Genomic DNA, 20901 nt, shown 5'->3' on the forward strand with positions numbered 1-20901 from the left:
TGAAAAACCAAACCAAACCAAAAAAAAAAATAATAATAATCTCCAAGATTCAATCGTTGACTTTATAGAGCCACTTTGTCTTCTTTAAATCTCTTTGGGCATTTGTAAGAAAGTATTCAACGTTGTGTTAATAAGAACATGTTTTCCTGCATCTTTTTTGCAAAGTTGGTTCACTCGTGGAAAGGTATCTATGATCTAAGCGCAAAAAAGGTAACGAATTTTATCACTATCTATCTATGACTTACACGGTTTGAAAAGTGGAATATCCAACAAAATGTCTGCCATTGATCTTGATTAAGATAATTGACGGCAATTTCTTGAAAATCTTGTTGCCATCTTCACCCACCGGACTTCGATTTTCTCTCTCTCAATTTTGGTTACCCTGCTGTTGAAATCTTAAACCAGCTAAGGGCCCTAATTTGCAACGTCAGACTGCCCACACAAAACGGTAAGAGGTACGGTGGATTGCTAAAAACTACTTGTTTCATGCCATGAAGGTGATTCCTTTCCGGATATTATGTGACCTGGGTTACCATTCATACATAACATTTCGATATAATAAGCCAAAAACAATACAAACGCATTATAATTCAATAAAGAGAAATCGGTTCACAGCGGCTCTGTATTTGGTGGTGGCCGACCATAGAAAACCATAACTAGAATGCTTAAGCTCAACAGGAGCTGCACCGCATGAGCGTCTTTTCAGGTCAGCTGACGCTGGTGGAAAAGGGACAAAGATATTTCGTGAAATCTCGCTTTGGGCAAGTTGAATTATTCCCATGAAATGGTCATCATTCACGTTTTCTTACAATTTCTTTTGATTTTTACAAACATAAATGAACAAAGAGCGTTAGAATAGGATAAAAATCAAAGTGTTTTTGGCATAATGCAATCAAAAAAAATGTAGTTTTGCTCTGCAAATCACATACATACGCATTTGCCCTCATTTTAGTAACTTATCTCGAAAGTGTAACGAAATGTAACAATAATGCAATGCACTAATGATGCATTCAGATTTTCGTTTCAAACTCCAGGAGCAACATATTTATGTAAGGGATCATATACTAATGGATTTTCTTCGGATGTAGTCTCATAAACCTTGTTTTTGGCAGTAGAGTCATTTGAGAACAGCTCTCGTGGATGATGGTTTACTTCTTAAGGATTGTCAATGTTTCAATTGACAATGTGGTACTATCAATTCTACGTAAGACCTAGAATTTTTTTATCACTGTTAAAGTGTAAATGTCAAATTACCAATCACAACTTTTTATTTCGTCCGGAGTTTTTCATTCAGATCAAAGAGTTTAATGGCCGACTTGATGAATCTCGCTTCAGGCAAGTTGAATTATTCTCATGAAACGTTTGTTATTTATCTTCAATCTTAATTTCTTTTGAATCTTACAAATATACAGGTAGAAAGAGCGGTAGAATAATAAAAAACATGTTTTTAGGGCATCTTGCACGTAACATGTAAAAAAAAGATTTGGACATTCGTAGAGCAAATCATGTACTCTATTGATTGCCCTTGTTTAGCACCGCATCTCGAAAATCTCGAAAGTGTAACAAAATGTATCCGAAATTGCAACGCAATGATGAGGCACTCGGAATTTCGTTTCAATCTCCCAACAATGTGCTTGAATGTGGGCAACATGATTGCGCCTATACGTAAACAAGGCAAATCCGACACCTCTGGAGGTCAGCCTGAACCTAGTCTTGTTTCTTGGGTTTCAGTTAAGTGTTGCCACCACATGGATGAAAACTTTAACTTGAGCCCCATTTTAACCTCTTCAAAATTTCGTTCTTAAAAATGTGCTTGGACAACTTACTCAAACCCGTTTTATGAAGCGTGCTGGACGAGAGCAATTGCTTGACAAGGAGTCTTATTAGGGGTTTCTACTCCGAATTTGGACGAGCCGTCAACGATTCAAATTTGCACCATAGTTGTCCTAAGTAGCTTGACTATGAATGAAACATTTTTTCCACCAGCGACAGCTGAGACGAAAAGACGCGATCGCAGCGCCCTTGATCGATCTATATATGAAGTTATCTATGTGGCCGACTAACAAAGCGCCCTCTGAAGTGCAGAACGTAAACCATATTTGGTGCAGCGTAAGGCCCTTATTGGTCAACAACTTACGCGCCATTTTCCCCCAAAATGAACGATCCGTCCATACATCGAACTTTGAAATATTTTGGGGCCTTTTTAGCCCGAGAGTCCCAAGTTGTTTCCAATACATCGTTGGAGAGGATTCGCCGACAAATCATGGCTGTCCCACTCCATCAGGATTCGGTCAGTGATGGGCCCATAACGCAAGTGTGGATTCATGCATAGCCGTCTTAAATTGATCTGTCTCTTAACAGGACTCATTAGCGGATCTGGCCGACCATCTCACGAACTGTTTAACAGCATTGATTTATCAGGCTGAGGGCAACCCAGAAACAAGTTTGAATGTCTCAAAAATTGATCAAACCGAGGAGGAGGATATTGTGGAAGGAGTTGAACTGGATAAGGCAGGAGAGGAAGCGTCTTTGGCCACGTTTGAACTCGATTCTGATGTGGTTGAGATTGTAGTGAGCAGCCAAAAAGAGGAAACGACTGAGAAGGAAAAGTTCACCATCCCATTATCTGATTCGAGCTCTTAAAAAGGACTTCAACCGAGAGCGAAGTAAATTTGTGCTCAACTGAATTAAAACGATGATAAATGCAGGTCTAGATATGTTAGATCGCTTTGAGGGATGATGCTTGTTGTTATATAATTCAACAAATTCAGTTACAAGATATATTAGCAAAGTTGGTGTTGACATAAGGGAGACTAAAAACACACAAGCTTGATGCTGATAAGATCTGATGAGACAGTAAATGACTCAAGAATTGAGAATAAAATTGCTGTACTTTCTGGTAAAGGATCAATGATCTTAGATGGCGACGGTTTACTCGATCTCCTCACAAGTCACTTTTTTGGCGATGAACTCTCCGGTAAAAATGTCTGAGATGACCATTTCCTTGGAGTTCTCCGTCACACGAACGCTAGGATGGGTCAAGAATATATTGGGAAGTTGGACTAGGTCCACAAATGACTTTAAAAACGACTTGCCTAAAGCTGCATGGTTAGGCAATTCGTCGTGACTGCTCTGTTTCAAATTAATGGTGATCACGTCAGAGCGCGTTCCTCTAGGCGAGGAGGCCACTGTTTGATTTTCTTGCGATCGTGGGATAGTCCCCACAAGAATGGACATAATTTGCCCAACCTCCAAGGCAGGATGGCCTTTGGGCTCCAGGTAGTTGGCAACATCCATTTTGGTGTTAAAGCATTCTTCCTCAGGCTCGGGTGAGATAAATAGGGATGAGGTCACGTTGGGATTGGTGATCTCGCGAATTTTCTTCACAGTCCAGCCCTTGGGTAAGGAATCATCCGTTTCATAACGGATAAAACTCTCTAGATTTCCCGCCACATTCGTCGAGTGCGGAGATTGTTTGTACCTGAACTCGTCGGTCTGGGCTAAAAACCACCCGCTGGCCGAATCCGCTAACGAGTGGATGCTCGAGGTCGAGGAAAAGGAATATGATCTTTTTCTTCCGAAAGGCCCGGTATTCTGGAGGAACAAATGGCGCATCACGGATTGCAATGAGTTGAACACTATTCCTTCAGGACTCTCATATTGCGGTTGACCAGATCTAAGGAAGACTACTTTCCATTTGGGAGGCATCTCGTGATGAGGACCTTTGATCTGCGTATTTTGTGAATCTCTACCTCTTTCGCCGTCTCCGTGATCCGAATTGGGCATGGAGCTGCTCTCTTCAGGGTGGAACATTTTGGACCGTTTCGGACCCGGTTTTTGTCTGACAGATTCTTTGCGAGTGACAGGCGAGTTCGCATTAGCACCATTCCGTTTGTCGAAGGAGTTTTTCGACTTGAAGAATTTATAGCTTTTGGGAGGCCTTCCCAGGCTTGGTGCAGGAGTGTATGTTACCTGTTTTAGCTTGCTTGGGGTGATATCCTCCGTCGTGATCGGAGTAAACACGGGCCTGCTAAGACTCTTTTTGTTGGGCCTTTTTCGGACCCGAGGCTTCTTACTCTCTTGACCATTGGTTGCTCCAGACTCCACTTTAGGCCTAAGCCTTTCCTTCGCTGCATCCGATTTGTAGAACACAACATAACTATCGTACCTTTCCTTGCGTGTCATCTCGGCTGTACTCTGGGCCTTACTCACAGCTATCTCCCACTTCTTTTGCATCATCTTGCCGGAAGGATTCCAAGCCTTCCACTCTTTTGCATTCGATCTGGGTATTTTCCGCGCCAAAGTTTGAAATTCCTCCAAAGATTTCCACGGCATGGCTTTCCGAATCCATCCCGATTCGTTGTTCCAATTGAAAAATTGAGCGTAATACTCTAAGCCACGTTTGCTGCTCTCTTTCCGGATCTGTCCCTCCGGACTTTGGGTCACGAAACACGGCCAGTACGGAAACCCCGCCATCCTACCCCACACTAAGCTACCAAGTCCAATTCCGTGCTCGTCGGTTGTCGCAAAATCATCAAGTACATTGTCATGTAGATCGGTGATATTATCTTCGCCCTCAGGTAAAGATACATTCAATACCGGAAGCTTCGCCAAAATTTCTTGTGACGATAGTGTACTCAAAGACGAGGAGGACGAGGAGGAGGCGGAGGCGGGTACAGAAGGGGCCTGAGTGGTCTTTTTTCGACCGGGAGCCTTACGTCTTTGTTTCACAGGAGCCTTTTGCACTGGTACAGGTTTGGTAGGATCCAAGCTTTTACGGGTCGGAGGCAAACTTGGAGTGGGTTTGCCCAGGCGCTTCTTCTTGGCAATCGGCTCGGCTGACTTGGTGTCTTTTCCATCGGCCGACCGCTTCCGTTTTCCACGTGGAGCCTTCTTGACTTTGCCATTCACTTCACTTTTCACTTGAGGAGGTCTGGACTGATCTGCAGTGGCATTTTCATTCTGGACTTTCACATACACATACCCAAGGCGTTTGATCCGCTCTGGAAAAGGTAGGGGTAGGACCTCCTCCGCTAGAGCCACCGCCTTATCGAACATCTCCTGATATTTCTTGGTCGGAAAGAAGTCCTTGGCGCGCTTGGAGCCCAATCGTTTGGCCATGATCTGGTACGCCTTGATGCCCTTGAAATGAAGCATAGACGACTCATGGATCCAGGCCCGTTGATTGGCGTAGGCCAAGAAATGAACGTGAGATCGGCTCACTCGACGAAATGCCGGGCTGAACTTAAATTTGACGGTCACTGCATCTACGGGATCGACCGTGACCACGGCTGGCCAATACGAGTATCCCTTCACCTTGGCCCAGACCAAATAACCCTCCTGAAAGCGTTCGTCATTCGGATTGGCCTCGTTCTTGAACTTGACTCCATCAAAGGAGTTGATATCTTCCAAGGCATCGGGACCTGTGGGAGACTTGAGCACCAGAGGATCAGGTCCCAAAGCATCGCGTTTCTGCATAGCAGCCAACTCCTCATTCAAAGCATTGTCGGTGATGCTGTCCAAAGATTCCTCTTCGCACATGGCGGCGGCAGGGATACTTTCCATGCGATCCGGAAGGATCGGGCACTTGCCCTCCGACATCAAATCCGGACTACTCCACACTGACACGGCAGGGCTGACTAGGGGTAAAGAGGAGGAGGGAGGGGCGCCTACCCGAGCGCGCTCCACGGGCTCAGCTTCCTCTTCAGCACTACTATTCTGGAGGTCTACGAATTGATCGATGGTGTCCGAAGGATCTTGAATGAGCGACATATTGTCACGGGGGAGATCCAGACAACGGACGGGAAGAAGAAGGAGTGAATGATTTGTTCTTGTTCTTGTTGTTATTGTCGTTTCCGTTCAACGATAGATATGGAACCTAAGAACCTGATGTTGTCCCATTTCCATCACCACCATCAGCTTCTGCTCACTCTCCTAAGATCCCACCACCACCTCAAACGGACTTTTGGAGTCCCATTTTGGTACTTTAGTTGCGTGATTGTTAATTTCCAACATTGCGTTGAACGGAATCATCAATTTCATCCTCAAGACCATGAGCCATCCAAAAAAAGATTACGGACGTTTTTACCTGCGCCTTACATGCGTCCCATCTAAGACTGGGTTGATTACACAAGAATGGATTGAGAGTAAAGATAATGAAACTATGACTGACCAGTATTTGGATGGGTGAAACAAGGCAAGCTTGAATCTAAAAATCTGTAAAATGTGACAAGCACTACTCCCACTATCTTTGTGAATTGATTTGAATGAACTTTTTCTCACTTCACATACTTAGAATAGTGTGATAGCTTAGTAAAAATCATTAACCATCACTACATAAGTAAATCAGTAAACATGTCTAAATACCTCCCTCTTAGGAACAACGCAAAGAAACCTGTTTACAAAAGTCCACCAGGCTATTTTGGATGTCTGCTTTGTACACATGTCTGAAACTGGATTGGCAATCTTTATGGTCCTTAATTGTAACCAAATGGCAATACATAAAAACTCTGCGTCAGCTGACATCAAGAAATAACGTCAGTGTTGTCATATTGGCTATTTACTTACCACTTGCTGTACCTTGAGGGATAACTAGACCTAGACACTGGATTTTGGACAGCACCTAACATTAATCTTATCTAATAATATACATTATGGTTTCAACCTAACCTCATCTAACCTAACCTAACCAATCCTTTCATTTGCAAGGACCTGGGGCCAGGGATGAGAAATTATCTAAAGCCATTTTTTACCACCTGGCAGAAATTGGTGTCAGAAAATGGCCAAAAATGGCAGAGAATAGAATTCTTTGTATTATTCTAAATCATCTTTTTCTAGTATTTACGATCTTTTCCGTTAATTTTTAAGCCTACCTGTATGTACTTTTGACACGTTGGGATGGGTATTTTGCATCAAATGTGAGATACAATCACTAAATGTCATTGGAGTGTGATTGAGTTTGAATTTTGCCACCACAATCAATTTGAGTCAGGGATGCCATTAGACCTTTTTAAAGTCAAAATGACAACAATTGCATTTAAAAAAAGTTATATTATATTCAATTATTGATGACTATGAAAAGTAGTGCAAGTGTTATGGCTAGGCTTTGGATACTGCAAGTGGTCTATGGATATTGCTATCAATTCAATTAACCATCCAACAGTATAAATATCAATAGTTGAGGAACATTTTGTATTCCAGCTAATGCTATATCAATATGCTTTGTGGCAAAGGATGGTTGAAAAACTAATCCAACCCATATGATCCTTCTTGTCTTTGACATATTTTAGAATCAACATCAGCCATTCTAAACATTGGCGGCCATTTTTGACCACCTTCCAGCAATTTCTGCCATAATTTGCCGCTCTCTGCCATTTTCAGCCACTTGCGGCAGAAAGTGGTAGAAATTCGATCAATCTTGATTTCTTTCTGATGCTGCCTGGGGCACCTAGGTAGCGGTACAAGTCTGCTGCAGCTCAGTTGCAAGGGCCTGTGGGGGGTTAGGCAGCAGTCATAGAGCAACACACAATTGCCAAAATGGCAACACTGACGTCATTTCTTGATGTCAGCCAACGTAGAAACTCTTTGTAGGTGTCATTTGCTTACCATTAAGGACTATAGGTAATCTTCAACTTTCAACATTCTCCATAATCATAGAACAAATTATTGCCCACTCTGTTCCTTTTTGCCTGTGCCTTGCTTGGCTTGGCCTTGTTATTTTGAAAGTAAAATAGGTGGGGCTCCATAAAAAATGTCAGGGTGGTTGAAAAGGATGCCAATTATCTGGGTGTAGTACTACTATATGCAACTTTGTGTTGAACTGAAGATTATGTACATCTAACCATAGTAGATGCCTAAAAAGAAGCCTAATTGGTTTATAATTGGGGTACAGATTGCATAAAAGCTTCCAGATGACGCAATGTCACACTTTCATAATCACCCAATAAAAGTACCAAAATCGGACTCCAAAAATCCGTTTGACACCACCGCCATAGACAGCACTGAGTGCTGGGTGGGGAGCTGGATTCCCTCTTCACTCATGAGGCTAGCTGGCTAACTACTACTTGAGAACGGTAGCGCATAACACACATACTAGCAACGTAGTCAGGGATGAGAAATCATTAAAAGTCATTTTTGACCACCTAGCAGAAAATGGTGGCAGAAAGTGGCAGAAATTCCTTCAAAGTGGATTTTTGCCAATGAGGATGTAACTTGATTAGGAAATTATTAAAAGCTATTTTTGACCACCTGGCAGAAAATGGTGGCAGAAAGTGGCAGAAATTCCTTCAAAGTCGAATTTTGCCATCGCTAACCGTAGTACGTCACCAAGACCAATAGAGCTCTAAAGCAAACCTGCCATTTCTTCCACTACGAGGAAAAAACGAGGTAACAGGGCTGAGTAGATACAGATACAGCCTCAGAGAACATAGCACCGACGCACTCACTTGCCCTGTATCCAGGGCAGTAGTGACAAAGTTACAAGTAACGAAATTGCAGCAATTCATTCCATTTTTCGTAAAAGGAACTGTAATCCCAGTACTTTTTAAATTGCTGTAATTGTAACGACCCAAAAACCAAAAAATGTTGGTTACTTGTTCCTTTTTTCACACTCCAGAGTGTCACGTAATCTTTTGTTTCTCTCTTGGCAACTGAGGAAACTTGGTTAAATAACCAATCTAAACAGAATTTTTCGTTATTATTTATTTTTTCATATATCCTATAAAAAGGTACCTCAAAGTTGAAAAATTGTGCCTGTTTAAACAACAACGAATGTTTCTGTGTTTTCAAATCTTGTAAGCAAAAAACTGAAACATTGGTCATCTGAAACTTTAGTACAAGCAATTTTTTTGGAATTCATTATGTAATTTCAGCCACTTCTGCACAAAAATAACAATATTTTGGCAATTTGGGTTTTTTATTTCAAATGGTATCAATTTGGGGGAGAAAATTAAAAGCTTCAATTTTTCCTGGTTGATTCTAAAAATAAGTTTTTAACATGAAAGTAGATAATAGGTTACATATGTATGAACAACCGTCTGCATATATATTACATCTATCCATTTTGAATAGGTCTGTCTCTTTTTTATTGGAACTTTTGAGGTATGCTCTATTAAAGGTAGGGATGTAGAATGTTTGCGCAACATACTTCTCCTTCAAAAGTCAGACACATGTTAACATGTTTCCATGGGGTATCAGTGAATGGCTAAGAGATGGATGGTTAATTTGGAAAGAATTAGGCTGCTATCATTTTTAAGAAACTTAAAAACAGTGGAATCTTACCTCTAATAGGCATCGAAACTTAATCTTATCAACAAAATTGTTGTGTGATAGTTTCACTGCAACATTATTAATATGCTGTTGCAGAACTTAGGCATCACTTTATCATGCAATATCAAAGATATGAGACAAGATTCTAGTCTAGGTTAGAGCCACTATATTAGAAGAGTACGCGCATGAGATTTTTGGTCCCAAAACGTCATTTCCATTGTACTGTGGTTCTTCAGTTCACCCCCAAGGCGTCTTTTCCTGTGTTATGTATTTACTTCATTATTGTTGAACTCCGCAAGAAAATAAATCGGGTGCAAGATTTTTTTAATTTTATAGTCTCTACGACCGTAAAATATAATAATTTAGATGATCCGGAAGGTTCAGATTCACAATTGATGCAACCTTACCCTGGATTGGCAAAAGTGATGCGTACATTTTGTTTAACTACCATTTGGCAAGCTTCAACTTAAGGTAGAGGTAAGTGTAATTTCATTCATATTCATTTCTTTCGTTTAAAAATGTCAAGTTTAATGGAATTGATAGTGGAGTAAAAATTGAAAGTGTTGTTGAAAACATCAAATAACAAGAATGTTGGCATTCAAAAACATGCACCGATACGAACTTGGCATTCCTGAATGGGTGGACACAAACTTCTTTACTAAATTCCAACGCGCCTTCAGACATACATTATGCGTCAGACCAGGGAGGTAACATTAGAATAAATCAGGTCGAGTTTGATTACATATTTGAATCAATACTCGAAAACTTTGTTTGATGAATAAATGTAGACAAGTAAGCCAAAAAAAGATAACACAAATGTAATGAAAATAGGCTCCACTTGTACCTAAAATCTTTCACCATCATCATTATAAACAGCTTACAAAACTATATACAGTCACCCTTCAGTATCGCCGTTTCCGGCTCATGTGCATTGAACTTAGAAACCTTTGACTTGCCTTCAGGATTGCCAAAGTGAACTTCAAACATGGCCCAATTCATCTCAGAAAGGCGATGAAACTAGAATCATCCCATTGACTCAACAACACGCACACAAAAATATTTCGGTGAAAAAAATGAGTTTCTTACTCCATCTTAGAATTAGAAACTAAGTCTTGGCATTTGCTATGACAAATGTTGTAGGCGCACATTTTGGCATCCCTGTGAACACAGCCGGAAGCAGGGTTGCGTTATCCGAGATTGTCAACCTTCCGGCTCGACTAATTTGTCATTTTAAAGGCCTTAAAGATGATAGATTTTTTTAAAAAATGCACACAATTCATTTTCTTGCTACGTTTTAGAACAATGAAGTAAATACATAACACAGGAAAAGCCGCCTTGGGGGTGAACTGAAGAACCACAGTACAATGGAAACGACGTTTTGGGACCAAAAATCTCAAGCGCGTACTCTTCTATTATAGTGGCTCTAGTCTAGGTAATTGTTCTGAGAGGCAGCGTTCACAATGCGAAAATCTTCTCCCTGGCTATGTCAAAAAGTCAGATGGCAACTCTCTTGCTTAGCCTGCCATGTGAATATTGGGGGATATTACCGTTTTGCTGTAACAGCCAACATTAATTATTATCTCGAAATAGGGACCCTGGATGCAGAGACCAGCGAGGTTGAGTATACGTCATAAAATTTGAGCGATATGATTGGCTGCCAAATATCAACGAACATGGACCTTGTTTGGAAACTTTCTCAACAGGGAGTCAGTCACTTCCAAAAGGACCTAACATTTTCGTATTACATAAGATGGCAAAGCTTTGAATGGTTTATGACAAATTTGATTCACGTTGGGTTAAGTCAACTTTTTCTACAGCATTAAAGTGCCTTTTGCAATTAGAATTGCATCAGTATGGTATTTTTCAATAAAATATAGTTGTCACGCTGATTTCTTGCATGCTGCCAGTGGCAATTTGGAGTAATGCGCTTCAAGAGACAGAGTACAACCATTTTAACAAAGTACATTGTTCAGTCAAAGGGGGACTTGTTTCTTGAGAGACTCAAGAAGTTCACATGCCATAATGTTAATTTGAATAATGTAATGAAATATGTCAGCCATCTAAATACTTTCAGAACCCATTTTTTCATAAGATTAGAGAGTAACAAAACTATTCTTTATAATCTAAAATACCATATCCATAAATCAGCTTGTCATTGAGCAAAATTTCGCAGTGTCCTTGAAGAAATTATTCAATGGTGCTTGACATGACAGCACTCTTTCTTATACAGCGCATCAATTCAAAATCTGTTTGAAAACTTTTTAGTTCATCTGATCGCTTACTTTTTCTAAGTGGAGCCACTTGTCAAACCTTGCTCGTCTCTGATCAGGGTCTCCACCTCACAAATGGGAATGATCGCAGGTTTGCCCATTTAAGGTGTCAAAGCAACAACTTATGTTGTAATTTAAGTACTGCAAAGAAGTTTCAACTTGGATAACCAGGAGTCACAAATTGAAAAGCAGATGCTCTATCCATAGGGGATGTCAAGTAAAGGAAATTCAAGGAAAAATGTGGTCCTGCACCCGGATCTTGGACATTTTGGGGAGAGAGAACTAAGACAAACATCACAGTCAACTTGCAGCATTTGCCCATTGAAATGTCAATAATCGAGAACTTTTGAGCAAGTTGTGTCACAAAACCCTACTAAATGAGCATTTTTGGTGTTAATCAGTGAACGCACTATCAAATTGGCTCAATACCACTATGCTAATTGCCTAGACAAGCATATAAAATGCAAATAACATTGATTAGCCCTATAGGGTACCATAGCTGGCCTCTCCAAATCATGGTGCTGAGAGTTATTATGACATAATATTCCTTTCCATTGGCTATTGCTTGATTTGAAAGGTAAAAATAGCCTTTAGAGCCTTCAAGCACAAGCCAGTGCTTATGTTTTGACAAGTTTATTTGCACACTTTTGTGCAAATTAAGGTGATATTTTATGCAAGCATGCTGTCAATAAAGACCATAAGGGTGCAAGTTATGTGGCGTTACACTAACAAATACTTTGATTTTATCTGTTGATTACCATTCAATTTTGACGGCCACAAGGCATTATGTTGGTAGATACCTAATCAAATACTTGATACTACAAAATAAGGAGGTTAGGAGGGTCGTCATCTCAAAGCTTGAGGCAGGCAAGTCCCCCCCCCCATCATCAACAAGGAGCTTGGGTGCTCAAGGGCCCGGGTATACAGAACCAAGGCTACTTTTTAAGGCTACTATTGGACATGTCAAGGCTTGACATTGAGGTGGTCCAATGAGGACCAAGAGGACCAAGTCAGGGCAGTGAAGGTCACAATCTGACGCATCCCCAGGCACACAGCCAGGTCCTTGGATAAGGACTTCAAAATGTTGGACTTCACCATGGGGAAGTTGATATCTGAGGACCTTGGTATGAAGAATAGAGCTGTAATGCCACGCCACTGCATATCTCCAACACAGATGGCAACCAGGGCGGAGGGTGCCAAGGCTCTTTTTAACAGGCTCAAATCAATTCCAGGCGCTGAGCGCATCTTTAGTGATGAAAAACTTTTTTGCGTGGATGCAGCTCATTCCGATCGCTATTTATCCTCTGGTTTAGTCACAGAGGTACCAGTGGAAATCGGGGTTGCCCAAAAAAAACAAGATTCCAGCCAAGGTAATGGTCCTGAGCATCATTTCAAAGGATGGCCGAATCTACTCACCCATATTTATACCAGCCAAGGAAAAAATTAATGCAGCAGCCTACCAGGAGTTGCTCCAAACTTGGGTAATCCTTTGGCTGAAGCAGCAGTATCCAAGAGGGAATTATTGCTTCCAACAAGATGGTGGCCAACCCCTCATGGCCAAGACCACCCAACACTTCTTGATAGAGAACCTTGCCAACTTTTGGCCAAATACCTTTTGACCCCCCTCATCCCCCGAGCTTATCCCATCAGATTATTAGTTCTTGTCGCGTGTGGAGTGGATGGCCTGCTCATAAGTCCACACCATCATCAAGGCTCTCAAGATATTGATAAAGAAGGCCTGGACTAAAATATCTGATGACAAAGTGGGAAAGCTATTGGTCAGTTCCGTCCTCATCTTGAAAAAGTGGTGATAACTTAAATCTAGATTTGACTTTACCAAACTTAGATCAGGATACCTAAAACGTCATATTGGGAGGAGTTTTGGTATCTTTTTTTTGGTTTTTTATATCCATGAACTTAGTTTGAATGTTGATGATCGTTTTGAATCTTGTTGCTCAAAAAGGAGCTTTAAAGATAGATTTCAATATTTTTGCCGTTATGAATTCGACCTCTCAAAGATGAAAAACTTATTGCTCTTGTTTTCTTGCTTAGTTACACTTTGGGTTCAAGTAAAACTAAGTAATTGCTCTCCTTTTTTATATGTGAGCTTTTCACTTCCCTGATACAAATACAATGGCTCCCTGAAAAATAAAAGAACACACTGATAAACGAAGTGCCACACCCAGGGATGAGAAATCATTAAAGGCCATTTTTGACCAGGTGGCAGAAATGGTGGCAAAAAATGGCAGAAATTCCTTCAAAGTGGATTTTTGCCAACGAGAATATAACTTGGATGGGAAATTATTAAAAGCCATTTTTGACCACCTGGCAGAAAGTGGTGGCAGAAAGTGGCAGAAATTCCTTCAAAATCGAATTTTGCCATCGCTGGCCACAACGATAAATAAAGTGTCACAGCGATAAATGAAGCAGGACCCCATAGATAAATTAGCACACGGATAATACACGTTTTTCTACAAAAAAGGAAATCTAGGCGGTAACTCCTTGCTCATTCTACCTCATGGATATCCTCATGTAACACTACTTTTGAACAGAAAAAGCTGATCCCTTTGGTCTTTGGTAATGTGCTGATTCCATGGGTTTGTGTCCCGCTTTCTTAATTTTTGACAAAAATGTGTTTTCTTTTTAATTTTTGTACCAATCACGGAATAATGTAAACACATTTTTTAGTAAAATGCTTGAATTTATGTGCAATTTAAAAACATTTTGGGCATAAGTATATCAAAAAAAGCTTAGATGTTTTTACTTAGTCATAAGCATCATCATCATCTTTTTGCACCTATCTGCCCAATGCCCAAGTGCTAAAATAGGGCTTGACAGTCTAAAATCTTTGTTCCTTGAGACTTTGGAATTTGTAAAAAAAAAACTGTCGCTTCCGTGGAATGTCTTCAAATCAAAGCTGCGTGCGTGGCTTCATGTGTGATACCGAAGTAACCGCACTTGTTCCAATTCATTTTCTTCGGTTTTTAAGGCCCGAGGTTTCGTTTATCATGAATGGGGTATTGCGTTGGCAAATAATTTTCAGACTACAGGATTTGAGAAAAAATTGGGCAACTTATTAATCGATCAATGGGATCAAAGGTTGAAAGTTCGGGGCACGAAATTGGATGAATCGAACTGCAAGGTCCATGGACTAGTGATAATGGCACTTTAACTAGCTGCATGTGGAGTAAACTTATGTTTTAGATCACAATTTTTGTCATCTTATTCTGAAAATCTTTGTCCAAACCAACTGAATTAGAATACAAAATATTCTGCTCTTCTGCTCTGTCTCAATTGCCGAGCTCATTGCTTCTGTATTTTTTTTCTGACCAGAGGTTGCCTCAGTATATCAAAGTTACTTCTGTCCTCAAAGCTTACCCAAAATACATGATTCTAAATGCATTTGAATGAGTTAAGCATTCTTATACATGGGCATTTTTTGTTATGTTTTTTATTCTATGATGAGAGCATAAGGGCCCTTTCTTGCAACGTCACAAGGCCCAAAGAAGACGAGAAGAGGCAAGGTAGACTATTAAATAAACCGCTCCTTCCTTGCCTTGAACACAATTTCTTTTCTAGACATTATTTGACCCGGGGCACTAATTATGAATAAGTTTTTGATAGAGTTAGCCAAAAACAACACAAACGCATTACAATTCAATAAAAAGGAATTGGCCCAATTGGCAACTTATTTGGTAGAGGCTGAACGACAAAGTGCCCTCTGAAGTGTAGAATGTAAAACATATTTTGTGTAGCAAAAGGGGGCTATTGAAATGTACATGTTGCAACAAATGAACATGTTTTTTTGGCATATATATGTGGCTTGTACATCAAAGCTTGCATCAAAGCTTGCATGTCAGCACTTGAGCTTTGATAACATGTCTTAATCAATATATGAATTGGCAAGAAATGAAAACACCCAAACTCAAAGGGTGAATTGAAATTGTGCAGTAAATGATGGACATCATTAGGGCTCCAACATTATATGATGTTTTTCATGTTGAGCAGAAGTATGAAATTCAGGGCTGAACTGAAGCACTAGGAAAAAATGGTTAGTGCAACTCTTTCAAATTTCTGCTTGACATGCAAAAAACATTTTTTGATTGAGTCTTAACATCAGACTTCCATCATATTTTAAGATTTTCTAGGACAGTGTCAAAACAATATATTGTATGTGAGACAAGGCTAGCTAGTGTACCACTTAGGCAAAGCATTGACTTTCCAATCTGGTTTGAACCGAAGCTAGCCAAGGCCAAGCTTCTTTGCATTTATTGATTACAGCATAAGTTGCTACCTTAATAGCTTAAATAGGCAAACCTATAATCAGTCCTGAGGATGAGGCAATAATTAATGTCACACATTGATTGTGAAAATGGAGCAAGAATATCCTTAAGTTGGGACACCCATCATCATATGACAGGCCAAGCAAGAGAGCTGCCATCTGACTCCAAACAAACAAACAATGAGTGTTAGACAAAGTTGGGAATATTGCACACCTATCTGGTCCAAGACATCTAATGTTTAAGAACATAATTGCCCTGAAAAATATTGTAGTTACTACCACTACTTTTGCCTTCAGGTTGATTTTAGATGCATCCACATGGTGCATAAAATGTTTTTAACAAACTTTCAACTATGCTCTCAAGACTTTTAAAGAATTTTTAATATCAGTAAATCAAGATGCACAATTTCTGTTTAATGAAGGAAGTCAGTTGTGGATCAAAAAGGAATAAAATGTTACTTCAAACATATTTAATGGGATATATGAAAAAAATGTAGTACATAAATATCATAACATTTTGTAGCTGCACTTTGAAGCAAAACTTTATGAGCAAATACAAAGCACCATTTAAGCTGTCACAAGTTGAATGGCCTAGTTTTTGCCAAAATTGATCACCAAAGCACTGATAGCCACTTGTCAATAATTAATTGACAATCTAAGTACACATTTGATCTCAAAAACACATAAAATATTTTTGTTAGTTTGTGTCACTCTGTATTAACCCAAAGTAATGTATTAAGCCACTCAAAATATTAAAAAAAATACATGCTTTAAATTCAAAATTTTTAAAAATGTCCTTAATCTATTCAGTTCGGCACTTTGTTGCAATTTCATAAAAATCAATTATTGTCCAGGTACAGTCAGGGCATTTGTTGGATGGATTTGACAAAAACTGGAATATTTAACTAGTAATAGTTTTTGTCTGATATGCCATTAAGTGAGTTTTAAGTTTCATTTGATACTTTTTTGATCAACATCTGTCTTTTATAAAACAGAAACAATTCCTCTTATTTTGTTAACATCAAAATGCATCTTTGCAAGTCTTGGGAGCAGAGCTGAATGTTGCCTGATGGCATTTATGTACCCTGTCCATTTTGTAAAGTGCCTTTATAAAACTTTCATTTCTGCCATTTTACTCTCCTTTGAGATATTGCTGTCCAATTTTGAGATAACTTTTCTTGCTTCATCTGTTTTTGCCTTATTTGAAGTTTTGGAATCACCTAGGCATCTCACATCAACCCTAAAAGTTTCATTACTTTCTGTTTGTTCTTTTCATCACTTTCTGTTTCATTAACAGAAAGCTGATTTACCTAAAAAGAACATTGCCAACACCCTCGGCTTAAGAGTCTGTGCATCAGGGCCAAATTCAATCAGATTGAATGACAACTTTTTGATTTGGTTATCCAAAAAAATCGGATTTGGAATGGCTGAATTGAGCACTTTGTTCAGATTTAGATTGGGGAATGGAAAGTATATGTTTGGTTAGAACATCAAGTCTATCAAGTCCTTAATGAGGAATAATAAAATACAAATATTTGAACATATCAAGCCCACTAATAAAAATGTCTGCATTATTATGAACAATAGAATGATATTCATTTATTTCTCAAAATCAAGTTCAATGAGAACAAGACACAAGACTTTGTGAAAGTTAAGACTAGCTAAGAAGTGAGTGTCTTGACATGGAGAGAGCATAGATAACTTTATATATAGATCAATCAAAGGCGCTGCAATAGCTCGTTTTTTGTCTCAGCTGTTGCTGGTGGGCAAAATGTTTCATTCTTAGTCAAGCCACTTAGGACAACTATGGTACAAATTTGAATCGTTGACGGCTTGTCCAATTCAGAGTAGAAACCACTAATATGACTCCTTGTCAAGCAATTACTCTCATCTAGCATGCTTCATAAAACGGGTTAGAGTAAGTTGTTGGACCATATTTTTAAGAACGAAATTTTGAAGGGGTTCAAATGGGGCTCAAGTTAAAGTTTTCATCCATGTGGTAGAAGCACTTAACTGAAAGGCAAGAAACAAGCCTGGGTTCAGGCTGACCTCCAGAGGTGTCGGAATTACCTTGATTATGTAAAGGTGCAATCATGTTGCCCGCATTCAAGCACATTGTTGGGAGATTGAAAAATGATTCCAAATGCCTCATTATTGCGTTACAATTTTGGATATATTTTGTTACACTTTCAACATGCTTGAACAAGGGCAATCAATAGAGTACATGATTTGCTCTCCTAATGTCTGAATCTGTTTTTGACATGTTACGTGTATTATGCCCCAAAAAGCATGTTTTTATTATTCTACCCCTCTTTCTACCTGTATATTTGTAAGATTAAAAAAGAAATCAAGATTAAACAACAATAACAAACGTTTCACGAGAATAATTCAACTTGCCTGAAGCTAGATTTCATCATATATCTTTGTCCCTTTTCCACCAGCGTCAGCTGACCTGAAAACATGCTCACGTGGTACAAGCATTCTAGTTATGGTTTTCTACGGGAGAGAGTAAGTCGTAGACTGCTGTATATTCAGGAGGAGCATAGTATTGTGTATGTACAGAGAGGAGGATGGGTGCGCTTACTCAGGAACATCTAAAAAGGGATAGACTCCGCTCGGCCACAGATTCATGTTTTGGGTGACCCCTAAAGGAGAAAGGACAACGTAGCAACGTCACTTCAGCTTGCATCATGTCTCAAGGCTACCTTAGTCTTTGGCAGATTGGCTGGGCTAATAGTTTGGCACTAAGAGATGAAATGAGCTGAAATATTCTATTGGTCCTACTTGCCCTGAGAGTGCTCATTCAAGGCTTCTCTTTTCAAATTAGGAGGCTAATGATTAGAAACAATGCATACATTTCATTGTAAGGTGATTACAAAATGTCAAGCATTTTGTATTGTATTGTATGTTCATCCATTCCAACACCAAAAAGTAGGTGATAGAGGAATATAGAAATAAGAGGTATTAGGTAATAAATAAAGGACTGATTTGGTACCATCGTCAAGGAATTGACAGGAATGAAAAAGAGAAAAAAAAGCACAGAACAAAGGAAAGAGCTGGACCAATATGTAATTTACATTGATATTGTGCTTTTGAACTCAGGTCATTTGTGTAGCGTCCGTATTGCCTTCCTGAATTTCCCCAACGAGGGCATCTCCCTGACAGCTGGGGGTAGCAAGCTCCACAGAGAAACTGAGCGCACATTGAATGCGTTCTTTCGGGCCTGAGTTCTCGCCAGTGGGGTCCACAATTCTTGTCTCTGTGTGGCCCTAGAGTCTCTTGGCATCATGTCCTCAAGTAAAGAAAACGAAGGCCGATCCCCTAAATGAAAGTCTGCAAGGCCATGTAGTGCTTAATAGGTCCATATTAAGTCACAATTCATACTTCGCTCTTCAAGTGAAGTCATCCCCAGCTCTATGAGGCGTTGGGAGTAGTCGAGGTCACGGCCAATCCCACCAACATATTTAAGTATATTAGGGTGAAAATACTTTCGATTAGTTTTCATAATCAAATCATGTCCATTTATTGTTAAAGAATAGGGTTAAAAGTCAAGTTGGCTTTGAATATGAAATCCGTTTGAACCCTGATTGTGCTCCAATCAAGAAGTGGCCATAACTGCAAAAGAGTTCACTTGAATTAAGTTTCTTTGCCGTGCATAATTTGCATAAATTGTGTCCAGACTAACATCATGGTTGACTGTATTGTGTTTAGGGGTACCCTAGACATGATTATCTAAGATTGAGTCAGTGCAACTGTTCTTGAAATGTTTTCTACGAGATTGAGTTCCCAACAGCTTTCACCAGAAAAGCTCAGTCATTTATTGAGTAGGTGTGATGTGACATTCAGGCCCAATGTGAACTTCTGTCTACAACTGCTCATGAAACAAATGATAGACAAATGGCTATTAAACCACACTAACATTTCCGCAGGATGTTCAGTCAAATTATCCTGATATTGTGTCCCTTGGAAAATTCTTAGAGCAAGAACCACAATCACGAGGCAAGAAAAATTGACCAATCTATGACATTTGTGGTACTCAATGGTTTGAACGCTTATTTAGTCTTGATGAATTGTCTGAAACACGTACATTTCTCTTGGTTTTGACTAAAATTTCTGTTCATCAGAACATGGGCAATGAAAAAAGTTATGTAAACCCAAAGCAAAAAAAAACAGTGTTTGGAGTTTCTTTAAAATTGGATATCTTTGTTGAAAATTATGCAAAAGCTATGGCAATCCAAAGTTTTGAACCTTCTCAAAATAGGATGATGAAGCTGAGTCTTGGGTTGAAGCAAAATCACCCTAATATCTGTTAAGAAATCCACCTAATAGCTATTTATCAGAAGATTAATTTCCCTACTTTAACGGGTTTTCTGAAGTAAGCCATCTTTCTTCTCTATGACATGTCCTGCAGGATACACTGCCACATTCTTGTCTGCAAGTCACTTTTTACAACTCACTGTTGTCTCCCTAAAGTAAATGTTGAAAACCAGAATCATCAGGAGTGGGACCTCAAATGCCTTAACTATCCTGTTATGTCCGGATCGATGTTCCCTTCAACATGGCTACTGATCGAGTGACGTTTATTGAGCAAGAAAGGCAAAACGAGCTGACCGACAGCATACATGACATGAGAATATCACATCTCTCTCCCCCCCTTTTTAGTACACGCGGAGGATATGATAAGGAAATAATTTTAAAGGATGATTGACAAAGAATAGTTTTAAAATTCCCGCTCTCAAAAGTGAACTTGAGCAAATTGATGGGATACGAGAGCACAACATAGCTGAACGTGAAAAATAAACAACGGCCTATAATAACAAAAAATCGTGGAGGAGAAATCCCAAATGCAATTAAATGAATTGAACCCGATCATTAAACCGAACGACACGTTTGGCACGGATTCTGTGGCTGCGGCGAAGATCACCGTCTTTGATTATTGGAATCGGGTTGGAGATGGCCGTTGCTGACGGTGGTGACTGAGAATCTTGGGTTGAAGTGTCGCAACGGAGGAATCTTCGGTTTCGTCGGAAGCGTCCCCCCGGTGTATCCACCAAGTAAGAATCGCACTTAGTTATTGCCCAA

At 39.6% G+C, this 20901-nt stretch overlaps 2 protein-coding genes across 2 annotated transcripts; one reads left to right on the plus strand and one right to left on the minus strand.

Moving 5' to 3' along the window:
* The first annotated feature begins 2077 nt into the window (after positions 1-2077).
* LOC131887910 (uncharacterized) lies at positions 2078-2707 on the plus strand. The gene is made up of 2 exons (XM_059236642.1): positions 2078-2290; positions 2362-2707. The coding sequence occupies exons 1-2, from the start codon at positions 2156-2158 to the stop codon at positions 2641-2643; spliced, it is 417 nt and encodes a 138-aa protein (XP_059092625.1). The 5' UTR covers positions 2078-2155; the 3' UTR covers positions 2644-2707.
* A 30-nt stretch (positions 2708-2737) lies between these two features.
* On the minus strand, positions 2738-5961 carry LOC131887902 (uncharacterized). Its single transcript, XM_059236631.1, has one exon. The coding sequence runs from the start codon at positions 5770-5772 to the stop codon at positions 2932-2934; it is 2841 nt and encodes a 946-aa protein (XP_059092614.1). The 5' UTR covers positions 5773-5961; the 3' UTR covers positions 2738-2931.
* Positions 5962-20901: the final 14940 nt, after the last annotated feature.

This window comes from Tigriopus californicus, chromosome 10 (genome assembly GCF_007210705.1).
Source record: "Tigriopus californicus strain San Diego chromosome 10, Tcal_SD_v2.1, whole genome shotgun sequence".
Lineage (NCBI taxonomy): Eukaryota > Metazoa > Arthropoda > Copepoda > Harpacticoida > Harpacticidae > Tigriopus > Tigriopus californicus.